Source organism: Lepus europaeus, chromosome 11 (genome assembly GCF_033115175.1).
Source record: "Lepus europaeus isolate LE1 chromosome 11, mLepTim1.pri, whole genome shotgun sequence".
Lineage (NCBI taxonomy): Eukaryota > Metazoa > Chordata > Mammalia > Lagomorpha > Leporidae > Lepus > Lepus europaeus.
In genome coordinates, this window is record NC_084837.1 from 40,087,379 (window position 1) to 40,104,421 (window position 17,043).

The 17,043-nt window shown below is 41.3% G+C and overlaps 1 protein-coding gene across 5 annotated transcripts in view; it reads left to right on the forward strand.

The window, feature by feature from the left end:
• BAZ1A (bromodomain adjacent to zinc finger domain 1A) overlaps positions 1–17,043 on the forward strand; it is a 98,794-nt gene that overhangs the window by 42,119 nt on the left and 39,632 nt on the right. For 4 of the 5 annotated variants that reach the window (XM_062205278.1, XM_062205280.1, XM_062205281.1 and 1 more), the window contains 4 exons: positions 7,614–7,715; positions 10,891–10,978; positions 12,202–12,336; positions 16,755–16,854. In XM_062205278.1, coding sequence (XP_062061262.1) covers positions 7,614–7,715; positions 10,891–10,978; positions 12,202–12,336; positions 16,755–16,854 — 425 coding nt within the window. The remainder of the gene's footprint in view (positions 1–7,613; positions 7,716–10,890; positions 10,979–12,201; positions 12,337–16,754; positions 16,855–17,043) is intronic. The other variant, XM_062205279.1, reaches the window with a different exon arrangement.

Consider the following 17,043-nt stretch of genomic DNA (forward strand, 5'->3'; position numbering starts at 1 on the left):
GATTATAGTAATAAACAGAAAGAGTGTTATTCTCATTAACTTATGAAAGTGCCTTTTGAAAATTTTAATCTGAGATACAAAACTAAACCTGGTCTTAAAGGATTAGGCATAGATTTTTGTATATAAAAGATATTTTTCAAAAGTGATGTTTAAATATGATAAGCATATATCTGCAATTTTTTCATTTAAAAATGGTTTATTTGGGGCAGACATTGAGATGCCTACATCCCATATCAGATCGCCTAATTCAAGTACTGACTAGTCTGTCTTTCTGATCCAGCTTCCATTCTTGTGCACTTCAGAGGCAGCAGATGATGGCCAAAGTACTTGGGTCCCTGCTACCCACCTGGGAAACCTGGATGGAGTTCCTGGCTTCTGGCTTCAGCCTGGTCTAGCCCTGGCTGTTGTGGGCATGTGGGGAGTGAAGCAGCAAGTGGAAGATATCCATCCTTATATTTATCTGTCTGTTTCTCTCTCTCTCTTCTTCTTCTCTCTCTCTCTCTGACTCTGTTTTTCAAATAAGTGAAGCTTTTTAAACAGGTTTATCCCTGGGTGTTCAGTGCAGTGAGCCTACGGCCGGCGCCGTGGCTCACTTGGTTAATTCTTCACCTGCTGCGCCAGCATCCCATATGGGCGCTGGGTTCTAGTTCTAGTTGCTTCTCTCCCAGTCCTGCTCTCTGCTGTGGCACGGGAGGGCAGTGGAAGATGGCCCAAGTGTTTGGGCTCCTGCACCCACACGGGAGACCAGGAAGAAGCACCTGGCTCCTGGCTTCAGATTGGCGCAGCGCCAGCCGTAGGGGCCATTTGGGGGGTGAATCAACAGAAGGAAGACCTTTCTCTCTCTCTCTCTCTCTCTCTCTCACTGTCTATAACTCTGTCAAATAAAAAATAAGTAAATAAATAAAAATAAAAAAGATACTGTTTGGGACACCTGCATCCCATATTAGGGAGCCTGGGTTCAAGTCCAGCTCTGTTTCCAGTCTAGCTTCCTGCTAAAGTGCACCCTGCGTGGCAGCTGGTGATGACTCAAGTATTTACGCCTCTGCTGCCTTATGTGGGAGACCAAGATTGAGTTCTCAATGCCTGGTTTTAGCCTGGCCTGGCCCTGGCTATTGGAGACATTTGGGAATGAACCAGTACATGAAATCTCTCTCTGGCTCTGTGCCTTTCAAATAAATTTAAAAAAAAATTGTAGCTTTATTCTGGGAAGTTTTTAGCCTAGTACGTAAAACACCCACATTGGGGTATCTGAGTTGATTCTTGGCTCCAGCCCCAGCTCCAGCTCCAGGGGTCCAAGCCATTTTCTGCTGCTTTCACAGGGAATTAGCAGGAAGCTAGATTGGAAGTGGAGTGGTTGTCACACAAGCCAGCACCCATAAGGGATGCTGGCATTATAGGTGCAGCTTAACCCACTATGCCACACCACTGGCCCCCATATGTCTGCTTTCGATAATCTTTTCTTTTCTCTTAATATTTGCTCTTCAAGAATTAATTCACTAATGTTGTTTCTGTAGCTGTTACTGTTCCTTTTCCCCAAAAGTTACTGATTCATTATAATTTGGCTGTCAGTAAGATGAATGGGGTCTGAAAATTATTTTTATATTTATTTATTCATTTGAGAGAAAGAGTGCTGTTGTCAACTGGTTACTCCCCAAATGCTTGCAATGGTCTGGGCTGGCTCCAGCCAAAGCTGGAAACCAGGAACTCAATCCAGGTCTCCCACATGTGTGGCAGGAACTCAATACCTGATCCATTACTGTTTCCCCCTAGGGTCTACATCAGCAGAAGCTAAAATCAGCAGCACTCTGATATGGCATCTTAACTGCTGGACTACACACCTGTCATTTTTAAAGGAGTCAGCTGAATTGATTTGATATTTGTAGTCCCATGTGTGAAAATTTTTTGTGTGGAGCTGGCGCTGTGACATACTGGGTTAAAGCCCCAACCTACAGTGCTGGCATCCACATGGGTGCCACTTTGAGTCCCAGCTGCTCCACTTCCAATCCAGCTCCCTACTAATGTGCCTGAGAAAACAGTGGAGGATGGCCCAAGTCCTTGGGCCCCTGCACCCACGGAGCGGGGTGTGGGGGGGGTGGAGCCAGAAGGATCTCCTGGCTCCTGGCTTCTGATTGGCTCAGCTCTGGCCATTACTTTTTACCTTTCTCTTTAGCTCTCTTTCTCTTTACCTCTTTCTGTAACTCTGTCTTTCAAATAAATAATTCTTTTTAAAAAAGAAAATTTAATGTTTAAGAAAAATAAAGTTAGCATTTTAAATAAATCTTTGAAAATTACCATGAATAACCATCTGTGCTAGAAAGCCTAATCTTTTAGTGGATTGTCATTGCAGAATTGTTGTAGTGAACATATCTTTATAATTTTCCCTAAAACAAACCTTTGTTGAAAATATAGGGATTTTTTTTTTTTTTTAAATTTTTGACAGGCAGAGTGGACAGTGAGAGAGAGACAGAGAGAAAGGTCTTCCTTTTGCCGTTGGTTCACCTTCCAATGGCCGCCGCGGTAGGCGCGTTGCGGCCGGCGCACCGCACTGATCCGATGGCAGGAGCCAGGTGCTTCTCCTGGTCTCCCATGGGGTGCAGGGCCCAAGCACTTGGGCCATCCTCCACTGCACTCCCTGGCCACAGCAGAGAGCTGGCCTGGAAGAGGGGCAACCGGGACAGGATCGGTACCCCGACCGGGACTAGAACCCGGTGTGCCAGCGCCGCAAGGCGGAGGATTAGCCTAGTGAACCGCGGCACCGGCCAATATAGGGATTTTTTGTGTTGGTGTTTTCTCATTTCTTTTTTTTTTGACAGGCAGAGTGGACAGTGAGAGAGAGAGAGACAGAGAGAAAGGTCTTCCTTTGCCGTTGGTTCACCCTCCAATGGCCGCCGCGGTTGGCGCGCTGCGGCCGGCGCACCGCACTGATCCGATGGCAGGAGCCAGGTGCTTCTCCTGGTCTCCCATGGGGTGCAGGACCCAAGAACTTGGGCCATCCTCCACTGCACTCCCTGGCCACAGCAGAGAGCTGGCCTGGAAGAGGGGCAACCGGGACAGGATCGGTGCCCCGACCGGGACTAGAACCCGGTGTGCCGGCGCTGCAAGGCGGAGGATTAGCCTAGTGAGCCACGGCGCCGGCCTGTTTTCTCATTTCTGATATGATAATACTTACATAGAAAAATGTTTGGTTTTTACTTCTTTATACTACAACACTTCAGAAATATCCTCATATAACTAGACATGTTGAAACATACATTTATAAAATGAAAGATAATTTTGTTACAAATAGATACAGTGGTCCCTCATTATCTATGGGGTATTTGGTTCTAGGAACCCCTAGCCTACCTCATCCCCCAGATGCAGATGCTCAAGCTCCTTATGTAAAATGATGTGGTAGTTGCACATAACCTGGTATATGTTAAAACATCTCTGATTACTTGTAACACCTAATACCAGGTAAATAGGTCATATACTGTATTGTTTACCAAATACAAGGAAAAAAAGTGTAGATGTTTAGCACACATTTTCTTTCCCAAATATTTTTGTTACACAGTTGGATCTGATTCCATGGATGCAGAATCTACCAGTACAAAGGGCCATCTGTAACTGGAAAAGTGATCTGGTTTTCTTGGTGTAATATATGGTGTTAGCTTGTTATTGTAGAAATAAAATCAGGTCATCAGTTGTTGGCAATAAAATGATGAGTCACAGTCAAGATTGAGATTAGTAGATTCAACTTAATGCCTAACTGTTTAAACCTAGACTTTGGGTAGCAAGGGAGGAAAATGATTAAAATAAAGTCTTTTTTAATATTGCCATTGTAGTTCTATCTTTTTGATGAATCCATATTTGTGAGAAATATTTTCTAGGAGCTAATGTTGTAGCACAGTGGGTTAAGCTACCGCTTGTGATGCCATGGGATACCAGTTCGAGTGCTAGGGGCCCTGCCATTCATGTAGGAGACCAGTATGGCTCCTGGCTTCGGCCTTCCCAGACCTAGCTATTGTAGAGACAGAGAGAAAGGTCTTCCTTCTGTTGGTTCACTCCCCAAATGGCCACTATGACCAGAGCTACGCCGATCCAAAGTCAGGAGCCAGGTGCTTACTCCCGGTCTCCCTAGGGGGTGCAGGGGCCCAAACTCTTGGGCCATCCTCCATTGCCTTCCCAGGCCACAGCAGAGAGCTGGACTGGAAGAGGAGCAACCAGGATTAGAACACAGCGCCGGCCCCCCAAAAAAACATAGATAATCTTTTTTTAAAAAAAAACTTAGTGGTCTCCAATAATTACACTTTTGTGGAAAGAATAAATTATGATTTTGTTATGTAGAGGATTTTGTATGTTATAGCAAAATCCCAGTAAGAATATTTGCATTCAGGCAGGCACTGTAGAGCAGCAAGTTAAACCACTGCTTAGGATGCTGATATTCAATATCAGAATGCCTGAAATGATGTCTCTTCTGTGCTTCCAATCCAGCATTCTGCTGACGTGACTGGGAGGCAGCAGATGATGACCCAAGTACTTGGGGTCCTGCCATCTATGTGGGAGACCCAGATGGAGTTCTGGCTCTTAACTTCTGGCTGTTGGGGGCGTCTAGGGAATGAACCAGCAATTGCAAAATTTCTCTATTTTCTTTCAAATAAATAATTTTTTAAAAGAAACTGAAAGAAGTGAGAATCTTTTTTAAGAAGAATATTTAACAGTGTTTAGAAAAAATGATTTCTGTTTGTCTGATTGGTCTTCACAATGTGCCACAGATTTCAGGACATAGCAAAAAAAAAAAAAAAAAAAGATACTTTTTAAAAAAGTTATTTGAGGGAAAGATGAGACAGAGACAAAACTCTTATCTGCTGGTTTCCTCCCAAATGCCCACAATGGCAAGGATTTAGCTTGGCCAAAACCGAGAGTCAGGAACTCAACTCAGCAGGAACCCAATCACCTGAATCCTAATCATGTGGGTGGCAGGAACCCAATCACCTGAATCCTAATCACTGCCTGCCAGAGTCTATGCTTTAGCAGGAAGCTTGAGTCCAGAGCTGGAGCTTGGCATCAGACCCAGGTACTCTGATGAGAGCTGTTGGTATCTTTTTTTTTTTCTTTTTTCTTTTTTTCTTTTAAGGATCTATTTATTTATTTGAGAGAGTTACAGAGAGAGGGAGAGACAGAGAGAGATCTTCCATCAGCTAATTCACTCTTCAATTGGCCACCATGGCCAGGGCCAGACCAAAGCCAAGAGCTTTATCCAGGTCTCCCATGGGGGTGGCAGGGGCCCAAGGACTTGGGTCATCTTCCAGTGCTTTCCCAGGCACAACAGCAGGAAGCTAGGACAGAAGTGGAGCAGCTAGGACTCAAACCAGTGCTCATATGGGATGCTGGCATTGCAGGCAGCAGTTTAGCCCAATGTGCCACAATGCCAGCCCTAGATATGGGTTTCTTAATTGCTTGGCTAAATACCCATCCTCAAAGATTTTTTACACATAAAAACCTCCACATCTTATAAGTTTATATCCATTAAGATAAGGTCCATATACAATTTTCAGTACAATCAATTATACTCAGTCATTCCGTTATATATGTAAAGTGGCAATGATTAGTTGCTAAGTTGGCATCCATTCAGAAAGTAGTAAAATAAAAAGCCTTGATCATATCTCTTGCTCTTGAACTTCTGCTGATCTATTAAAATTCATTTTGATTTTCCTTCCCTTTATTTCAATAAATTGTTTCATTGAGACCTCCCATTAGTGCCTCTGTTTGAATACTTCAAGTTCTCTCTTCAATCTGTTCTCCTGGATCAGTGCTTTTCATACTGCAGATTATAGCTGCCTGTAGCTTAGGGAAAGTAAAGCAATAATGAACTTAAGTGGAATAAAACATATTAGCACTCCAAATAATAAGGGTAAATGTTTAAATATATTATCCTGGTTTATATGTATACTGAGTCTTATTATAAAGATGCTTGAAAATGCTTGGCCCTTGGATTTCATGCTCTACTTTTATTTGTGTGACCAAGTCACATGTCTCTTTTGTGTCAAACCCCTCCCCTACCTTATATTGCTGTATTTTTATCACTTTGACCATATCTTCCACTCATCACCAGTGTTTCTCTTTATATCATTTTCTTCTCTGTAATCCTGCCCCCCTCTTACATCCTTTTTATTCATATAGGTGGTGGGGACTTAGAGGGTAATCATCTTTGTGCTGCCATCCCTGCTGCTGATTCCTGTTGCCATCACTTCTCTGTAGCTTTCTCCCATCCATGTAATCTTCTGAGATCTGACAAAATCAGGCGTGTTTAGGGTGGTTTGGCCATAGATTCTCAGTAGCTTTCTAATTGGTATTTCTGTTTGCTTTCTTGCCTCATAGTCCAGGCAGCCAGAGCACTCCTTCTGCAGTGTAAGTTACATCATCATTATCCTATTATTCGGATCCGTTAGTGCTTTTCTCTGAGTACACTGCAAAGCCTTTAATGATGCCCTGTAGTCTTGACCTGCTGCTGCCCTCTGACTGAATCGTCTCCTTACTCATTCTGCTTCTTATGCAAGCTACATGTTTTTACCTCAGGGCCTTTACAAGTTCTCTCTCTCTCTCAGATTTATTTTTTTGTTTATTTGAAAGGCAGAGTTACAGAGAGGCAGAGAGAGAGAGATCTTCCATCCCCAGCTTCACTTCCCAATGGCCAGAACTATGCCGATCCAAAGCCAGGAGTCAGGAGCTTCTTCCAGGTCTCCCTTGTGGGTGCGGGGGCCCAAGAACTTGGACCATCCTCTACTGCTTTCCCAGACCATAGCAGAAAACAGGATCAGAAGTGGAGTGCCCAGGACTCAAACTGGCGCCCATATGGGATGCCAACACTGCAGGCTTTACCCGCTATGCCACAGCGCTGGTCCCTCTTTTCTCTGTTTAAACTCATTTGCTGAAGATTTTATCATGGATTGCTCCCTCTCTTTTTTATTTTTATTTATTTATTTATTTATTTATTTATTTTGCATATCTCCGCTTAAATATCTACTTCTTGGAAGATGTACCTGGCAATTTCAGGGACTATTACCTATTTAAATAGTAGCTTTCCCACCCTGTGTTTTTTTCTTTGTAGCACCTACCACCTATCCTGTTGTGTATTTTTTCTTGATTTTATCTCCTCACTATGTTTCTGTTGTGTTGATAATGCAGACACGTTTTCCAGTATTATCTGCACATTGTAGGTTCTTCACTGTGAATGAGTGAATATGCCCTGGAGGGAAGAAAAGGTGACCGGTTGCTTGGGGCAAGGATTGCATGTATAGCCTCTTTGCCAATTTGAAAACTGCGTTATCTCCACTTTTGCTCTTGGATTATGTAGCTATGAAGAAGAAAGTTTCAAAGCAAATCCAACAATTTTTTTTAAACAAATCTAACCTAAACTGTATATTCTGATTAATCATCTCTAGTTAGCTTTATGCATCCAGGAAAAATTTACTGAATGAGTAATTAATTAAATAATTAAAATTGTGCTTGATATTGTTTTGGCTAATAAGATGGAAGAGTATGGGAGAGGGAGCAGTAACTTAGAAAATAAGTTTCTGTTTAAGATCTCATATTTATACATCATTAACTGATTCATGTCTTTTCCCTCTTTTTAGGAAGAAAAAAGATGCACTTGATCCTTTATTATTCAAGTACAAGGTGCAGCCTACTAAAAAGGAATTATATGACTCTGCTATTGTTAAGGCAACACAAATCAGGTAAAACCCCGAGATAGTAATTTAAATCAGAATAATTATATGTTAGATAAAAAAGGTTTTATGTAGAGCAAGTGACTAGTAGTATAATGAATTGCATCTCTTTTTAAAGTAAATTTATATATACTTATAAATTGTTAAAATGGGTCTTAACGGACTCCTTGAGCCCTTTGTTTAGGGTATCTAATCCCAAATGATCTTTAGTCTAAAGAATTAAAAAGCATTCAATTTATGAAGTGCTTCTCATGAAATAACTCAGTTTTTAATGCTGAAAAAATTGATGATGTTTTTAATATGTCACCTTTATGATGGTTTATTCATTAGATCAGTTTCTTCCTATTAAGAATGTTAAAAAGTGAGTATCTTTACAAACTCCTGTTTGAAGTCTATTTGGAGGAGAGAGAGGTAGTGAGCAGTTAATATATAAAGGAACTGATTCCGGGTTACATAGATGTTTGGAAAAATCATTTAATTATTTATTAATTGTCTGAAAATAAGTTGACATTATTAGCCACCTATCAGCTTGCCACCTAAGAGTCAATCCTACATCTGATTGGTTTCAATTTTTACTTATTCTACCAACTCTTTTGCTCTATACGTGCCTTAAATGAATCCTGAGTTAGATAAATGGTTTTCTGCAGTTTTATTGAAGTGTGTGGTTTATCGCTTGATTAGTTGGTTTGAGGTAGGGAGTAAGATCTCTAGGACATTCTACATTTTACTATATTCCCAAGTTAATATTTATGGATTATTGAAACTTTTAATTTATTTCGTTTATGGTCTAATGAATAATATAGAAGTTGAGACTGCAAATAGTTTTCTTAATCACAGTTGAGTTTTCTCTCCTTTCCCTTCAGTTCAAGATACATTAATTATATAATGAAATTTCCTGTTTAATATTTTTCATTTTTTGGAGTCAGTACTGTGGCGTAGTGGGTAAGGCCGCTGCCTGTGGGGCCAGCACCCATATGGGCACAAGTTCAAGTCCTGCCTTCTCTATTTCTGATCCAGCGCTCTGCTAATGTGCCTTGGAATGCAGTGGAGGATATTCCAAATTCCTGGGCCCCTGCACCCATGTAGGAGACCCTGAATAAGCTCTTGGCTCCTGGCTTCAGATCAGCCCAGCTCCAGCCACCGCGGTCATTTGGGGAGTGGACCAGCAGATAGATGGAAGACTTCTCTCTCTCCCTCTCTCTCTGTAACTCTGCCTCTCAAATAATCTTTAAAAAAAAAAAAAAAATTTAAGTACTTGTTTATTTGAGATGAAGAGAGCGAGAGAGTGACCTACCTCACCATCCACTGGTTCACTTTCTAGACACCCGTAACATCTAGGACAAGACCAAGTCAGAGTTGGGAGCCCGAAATTCAATTCAGGTCTTCAGTGTGGGTGACAGGAACCCAACCTCTTGAGCCGTCACCACTGCCTCCCAGGGTCTGCATTAGCAGAAAGTTGGAGTCAGGAGCTATCACAGGATACCAAACCCAGGCACTCTTATATGGAATGTGGCCATCTGAACCTCTCAACTGAACACCTAGCCTTTCCTACTAACTTTTTGATTTATAGCTTAAATATAAATATTCTGCTATAGATTGGTTAGTTTTGTTAACTCATTTTCTTCTTAATTGTAAGCCAAAAAAATCATAAAATGAAAAAACTTTACTTGATAATAGAAGACTTAAAGACTTGACTTCTTTTTGTTAACATCAAATAAATCTTTTAAAATTAAAAAAAAAAAAGGATATGGGAGAATAGGGGTTGGTGTTGTAGTGCAGTGGGTTAAGCTGCCACCTACAATGCTGGCATCCCATGTGAGTGCTGTTTCAGCGGCTCCTTTCTGATCCAGCTCCCTGCTAATGCACCTGGGAAAGCAGCAAAAGATGGCCCAAGTACTTGGGCCTCTGCCACCCACGTGGAAGACCCTGATGGAGTTCCTGGCTCCTAGCTTTGGTCTGGCCCAATCTCAGCATTGTGGCCATTTGAGGAGTGGACCAGTGGGTAGAAGATTGTGTGTGTGTGTGTGTGTGTGTTTCTTGTAACTTCCTCTTTCTCTGTAACTCTGACTTTCAAATAAAAATAAATAAATCTTAACAAAGTGATAATCCTTTTCTTTTAATAAAGAAATAGTAATAATCCTCTAATAAATAAGATTTGATATGCTAGAACAGCACTGATGAGAACTTCCTATGGTAATGGAAATGTTAAATGTGTGCCATCCAGTATGATGGCAATAACCACCTGTTGCTATTGAGCACTTGAAATGTGGCTAGTAGGAATGAGGAACTGAATTTTTTATTTTATTTATTAGAACAAATATGATCAGTAGCTACCAACTAGGACAGTGCAGTCCTTTGGTACTAGTTACTTATTCAGTAGTCAACAAGTAATTACATTCTCCTTGGGAGACTTTGTATGTGCTTGAATATAGCAGTGAACCAGAGTCCTTCCTCTCATGGAACTTAAATTCTAGGAAAAGAATGTGCATTTTGGAGACAACCACCACATAAAAAACTCCTGTATTATTTCTTCACTCAGAAGCTTTTAACTTGGCTTCTTCATGAAAGGAATAGATTGAATTCACTTGAAGTACTTGTGTGTTTTATATTGTTTCTGTGGAGGTGTTGCTGTTATGGTGTATTTGTTCTTGTTTCAAAATAGAGAATCAAAACATGTATATTTTAGAATTTTTATTTTAATTCTCTTTAGTTTTTATCCCACTAGTCTATTGGCTACCATATGAGATTTAAATACAAAATATCTTAAAATTTGATAAGGCCCTATGTTTAACCATGTTTAAAATATCCATTTGGAAGTTTGTAATATAATATTATATGATATCTCATAGTCTACTCATTTTAATTTTTGAAAGAATTTTAATGGTGATAATTTTAGGGGTGATTTGGTTTATTTTTCTTGCAGTTTATTTCCAAATGTCTCCTGAGCAACAAATGTATATTCTCTTTTTATAAAGGCTTTTTGTAATGGATCCACTCAAGTAGATCTTCCTATATAACTTCCTACATAAATGCCTTTGTATAAAGTTTCATAACTTCTACATAAATAGGAAGATGAAATGTCCTTCATTTCTTGAACTTGAAATTCAAGTTATACATTTGCAAAGATTATGAAGTTTGGATTAAATTCACTGATGCTAACACTAATTTTTCTTTGTACTGGCAGCCGGAGGAAACACCTGTTTTCTCGTGATAAGTTAAAGCTTTTTCTGAAGCAACACTGTGAGCCACAAGATGGAATCATTAAAATTAAGGTAATCAGAATAGTAACAGTATTTGTTGGAAGAAAGAAAAGATGAGAAATGTGGAGGGTTATACAGTTATAGCATTGCAGAAGTGTATGTCAAAGATGGTTGAAATTTTTATCTAGAGCTAATTTTTAGGATTTTTAAAAATATTTACAGGGGCTGGTGTTATGTCATAGCAGATAAAGCTGCCACCTGGAATGCCAAGCATCCCATATAGGCGCCGGTTCAAGTCCAATCTGCTCCACTTCCCATCTAACTCCCTGCTAATGTACCTGGGAAAGCTGTGGAGGATGGCCCAAGTACTTGGGTCCCTGCATCCACAAGGGAGACCCAGAAGAAGCTCCTGGCTCCTGGCTTATTGTGGCCATCTGGAGAGTGAACCAGCAGATGAAAGATCTCTGTCTCACCCTTCCTCTCTGTAACTCTGACTTGCAAATAAAAAAACTATTAGGGTAGTACAGTAGGTTTCTGATATTAAATATGTGGATTAATTATCTACATAGAAATTATTGGGCAAAATTCACCAAAGGCAAAATGGATTATTATATAAATATAGTTTTGAAATAATTTTAAAATTCAGAGATCTGTTGCAACATTCTTGAGGTATTTTGTAGTGAAGCAATCTTTGATTTTTGGTTTTCTTTGTGGTAAGGCTGATTAATTACATACAAAGTTTGGAAAAAGAATGAGTAAACCAACTAAAATGTATTTCACTATACAATTCTGCATGAAATTTTAATGTTCTGGGCCTAGTCTTTTTTCTTCCTCCCTCTCTCCCTCCCTCTCCCCCCTTCCTTCCTTCCTCCTTCCCTCCCTCCCTCCTTCCCTCCCTCTCTCTCCCCCTTTCCTTCTTTCCTTCCTTCCTTCCTTCCTTCCTTCCTTCCTTCCTTCCTTCCTTCCATTCATTTATTTAAGAGGTAGAGTTACAGATAGAGGGAGAGACAGAGAGAAAGGACTTCCACTCTGGGTCTCCCATGTGAGTACAGGGTCCCAAGTACTTAGACCATCCTCTACTATTTCCTTGGCCATAAGCAGAGAGGTAGATCAGAGAGGAGCAGCCCAAATGGGATCTCCACACTGCAGGCAGAGGCTTAGCCCACTATGCCACAGTGCTGGCCCCAACCTTTTAACAGCATTAATAGTGGTCATATGACACATCATAGCCTATCTGTATATGGTTTACTAAAGTGTTGTTATTATAACCTGTGTCTTTTTTTATTACTGTTAAGGCATCATCTCTTTTAACATATAAAATAGCAGAACAAGATTTTTCTTATTTCTTCCCTGATGATCCACCCACATTTATATTCAGTCCTGCTAACAGACGAAGAGGAAGGCCTCCCAAAAGAATGTCTGTTAGTCAGGTAAGTAAAGAAATGAAAGTGACATTTTAGCTGTTAATCAAACAGTATTCAGAATCAAGGGCAATGTTTGAATATCCTTACCCCATGGCCTATAGGAAGAAACTCGTTACTTCATACACGCACACATATGCGCATGCACAAACGTGTATGTGTACTATATGTCGATAACTGCTCAGGAATGAGGCTTGTAGAAGTGTCAGGTGTTAATTAGGCATGGCTGTGATGCCACAGGGATTTTATAACAAAGTGGAAGCAAGCAAATAAGCACTAACATGTAAAGCAGGATGAAATGCAAGGAATAAGCTATGAAGTTGAAGTATAAAGAGCAATAACTTCTTTGTTTTTTTTTTTGACAGGCAGAGTGGACAGTAGAGAGAGAGAGACAGAGAGAAAGGTCTTCCTTTTTGCCGTTGGTTCACCCTCCAATGGCCGCCGCGGTAGGCGCGCTGCGGCCGGCGCATCATGCTGATCCGATGGCAGGAGCCAGGTGCTTCTCCTGGTCTCCCATGGGGTGCAGGGCCCAAGAACTTGGGCCATCCTCCACTGCACTCCCTGGCCACAGCAGAGAGCTGGCCTGGAAGAGGGGCAACCGGGACAGGATCGGTGCCCCGACCGGGACTAGAACCCGGTGTGCCGGCGCTGCAAGGCGGAGGATTAGCCTGTTAAGCCATGGCGCCGGCCTAAGAGCAATAACTTCTAACTGGAGGAAAGTGTGTAATGCTTTAAGAGAGCGCTAATGCTCTAGACAAAATACAAGATTTCTAATGATGACACAGAGTTGGGAAAGGTATCTGAGGCAGAAGAAAGAACATGGACGAGGGTTTTAAGGGAGTCGGGATTTATTTATATGGCATCCGTGAGCAGTGTACTGTAGTATAACTGAATGTGAGTACGTGGACAGATGTAATGGGAAAATGAAGCAGAAAGTTTATAGTTACTCTTGAGGCTCACTACTAAATACTCTGTACAATCAAATGATGCTAAGATGTTCTCCATAATAATTTCTAATTTGCTTTGTCTTATACAGAGATTGAAAATAGACCTTAGCCATAAAGTGTTGACCTAACCCAAGTAGGTAGCAGTATACTGATTCCGTGTGTGAAACAAGAGACCTTAGAATGCGAAATAAATCTCCCTGAAGAAAACTTCTTATTGAATTTTAGAACAGAAAGAGAAAAGCGATATAGGTTAAATTAAAAGTTTAATTCTTTGCCTTCTTTCTTTCTTTCTTTCTTTCTTTCTTTCTTTCTTTCTTTTTTTTTTTTTTTACTTATTTGACAGATAGAGTTAGACTGTGAGAGAGAGACAGAGAGAAAGGTCATCCTTCCGTTCGTTCACCTCCCAAATGGCCGCTACGGCTGGCGCTGCGCCAATCCAAAGCCAGGAGCCAGGTGCTTTTTCCTGGTCTCCCATGTGGGTGCAGGGCACAAGCGCTTGGGCCATCCTCCACTGCCCTCCCGGGCCACAGCAGAGAGCTGGACTGGAAGAGGAGCAACCGGGACTAGAACCCGGCGCCCATATGGGATGCCGGCACCACAGGCAGAGGATTAACCAAGTGAACCATGGTGCCGACCCCTCTTTGCCTACTTTCTAATTTATCTTTTTCACCTTTAACTATCAGAAACTTTCTTCCCTTGGGCTATTGCTATTTCCCAGTTCAGGGAACAAGGACATTCTGAAAGTTTCTGGAATTGAGCAAACTAATAGCCAGATAAGGTTGTCTGAGTCAAAGGAAATGTCTTGAGTCATTTTAATTTTTTAAATATTTATTTGTTTATTTATTTATTTGAAAGGCAAAGTTATAGAGAGGGAGAGACAGAAATATTTCATCTGCTGATTCACTCCCCAAATGGCCGCAATGGCCAGAGCTAGAGCAGCCCAAAGTCAGGAGCCAGGAGCTGCTTCTGGATCTCCCACATGTGTACAGGGGACCAAGCACTTGGGCTGTCCTCTGTTGCTCTTCCCAGGCCACTGGTAGGGAGCTGGATCCTAAGTGGAGCAGCCGGGATGAGAACTGGAGCCAATATAGTCTGCCAGCATTGCAGGTGGCAGCTTTACCCACTATGCCACAATGCCAGCCCCTGTTTGTTTGTTTGTTTTTTAAGGATTTATTAATTTGAAAGAGTTAGAGAAGGAGAGAGAGAGAGAGAGATCTTCCATCCACTGGTTCACTCTCCAAATGACCAGAACAGCTGAGGCAGGGCCGATCTGAATCCAGGAGCCAGGAGCTTTTTCCAGGTCTTCCACATGTGTGCAAGGGTCCAAGGACTTGAGCTATCTTCTGCTGCTTTCCCAGGCCTGTTAGCAGGGGCCTGGATTGGAAGTGGAGCAGCTGTGTCTCAAACTGGTACCCACATGGGATGCTGGCAGCGCTTTTACTTGCTACGCCACATCAGCCATTTTTGCTATATTATATGAAGCAGTTTATTATGTATATTATCTTTTTTAGCTCTCACCACAAGCCTTCAAAACAAGTAGAATTTCGTTTTACAGATGAAGAGGTAGACACAGAAAGTTTACTTTCTTGAAGTAACGAAACTGGGATTTGAACCTGGTTTTAAAATTAGCCCCTTGTTCTTTTTGTCTTGCTTTAGTGATACAGGATGAGATTGATACTGTTATTCACTGAGGTAACTAAATTAGAATGATAAATTGCCACTTTTATTTTCCAGTTCCAGTTCAATTATAATATCTTTTTTGGCTGTTTTGAATATCTGTTGAAATTTCATCAAATACTGAGATTTGGAATACGTTTACCCAGAACCTTGAGCTTCAGCTGTCATAAGCTTTCTCATGTTTCACTTACCTAAGATCTGTCTTCTCTACTAATCTATGTAAACTCTGCAAAGGAACAGCATCAGTATTGTTTATTACCATAATGAGTACTGGTATATACTAAGTACTGAGATACTCAAATGAATTATTTATGTATTACTGTTTATAAAAATAAGAGATAATAAAAATATTATACTAAGCTGATTAGAGACATTCTCACAAAAAAACAAGGTAAAAATAAAATTTTTACATTGAATATTGGTCACACGAATTTGGGGGGTTATTATTTTAAAGGCAGAGCAACAAAGAGGGAGACGGATCTTCCATTTTCTGGTTTATTCTCCAGATGGCTACAACTGCAGGATCTGGGCTAGTTGAAGCCAGAAGCCAGGGACTCCATCTGGTTCTCCCACATGGTGGCGGGGACTCAAATACTTGAGCTATCGTCTGCTGCTTCCCATACACATCAGTAGAGAGCTGGATCAGAAGCGGGGTAGCCTGCACTCAAACCAGCACTCCCATGTAGGATGTGAGTTAACAACTGGCTTAATTCAGTGCACCACAGTGCCAGCCCCCAAAATGTTTCTGGCATGTCTTTTCTTTGCCTGTGGCACCAGCATCCCACATGGGCGCCAGTTCGTGTCCCAGCTTCTCCCCTTCCAATCTAACTCTCAGCTAATGGTCTAGGAAAGCAGTGGAAGATGGCCCAAATGCTTGGGCCTCTGCACCCATGTGGGAGACATGGAGGAGGCTACTGGCTCCTGGCTTTGGATCAGCTCAGCTCCAGTCGTTGTAGCCATTTATGGAGTGAACCAGAGGATGGAAGACGCCTCCCTCCCTCCCTCCCTCCGTCTCTCCCTCCCCCTCTCCCTCTCTCTGTGTGTAACTCTACCTCTCAAATAAGATTAAAAAAAAAAACAAAAAAAACCTCATTTTAGTGACAGGCATATGGGGCAGTGGTTGAATTGCTGCTTGGAATGCCCTTCTCCCGTATCAGAGTACCTGGTTTGAATCCTGGCTACTCTACTTCTGATCCAGTTTCCTTCTAATGTGTGTCCTTGGAGGCAGCAGATGATGGCTCAGGTTTTGGCTCCAGGAGAGTATTTGGGGAGTGAATCAGCAAATGGAATATACCTCTGTCTCTCACTTTCTCTCTCTCTCTTGGCTGTCGAATGAAATGAAAATTAAAAGAGGGGCCACCGCTGTGGTGTGGCAGTTAAAGCCACCACCTGCAGTGCCGGCATTCCAATGGGCACCCATTCGACTCCTGGCTGCCCCTCTTCCCTTCCAGTTCTCTGCTATGGCCTGGGAAAGCAGTAGAATGATGGCTCAAGTCCTTGGGCCCCTGCACCTGGTTTCAGATCAGCACAGCTTTGGCTGTTGGGGCCATCTGGGGACTGAACCAGCAGATGGAAGACCTCTCTGTCTCTCTCTCTGCCTCTCTGTAACTCTGTCTTTCAATAAATAAATAAATCTTAAAAAAGAGAATGGTCTCCAATTTATGAAAATCAAAAGAAAAGTATTTTTAGTATAAAAACAATTGTTGAGGATCTTCCAATTTTTTGCATTTTAGACTTACTATACAGAGTATCAGTTTTCATAATGTGTTATCTTCAATTTTGGTTTCTTGGCTTGTTTTTTAGGAGGACAGTGTTGCTAATCAACAGAATATTGTAGGTTTTAGGAACAAAGCTACTAAGGAAAGAGACAAACTTGTGAAACAAGAAGAAATGAAGTCACTGGGTAAGTTTTAACATTCATTCCGAAAAGTGCTTAGTGACAAGAAAGGATATTTTTTCTGTGCCCAAAGGTGCATTTTTATAAGTAACATATTTCTGGCTTATTTTAGGAAGTGTAAATATTTTTTTCCTTCACATAGTTATTGATACTTTTTTGGAATCCCTTGGAGGATCTTGTTAGAGATTCTCAGTA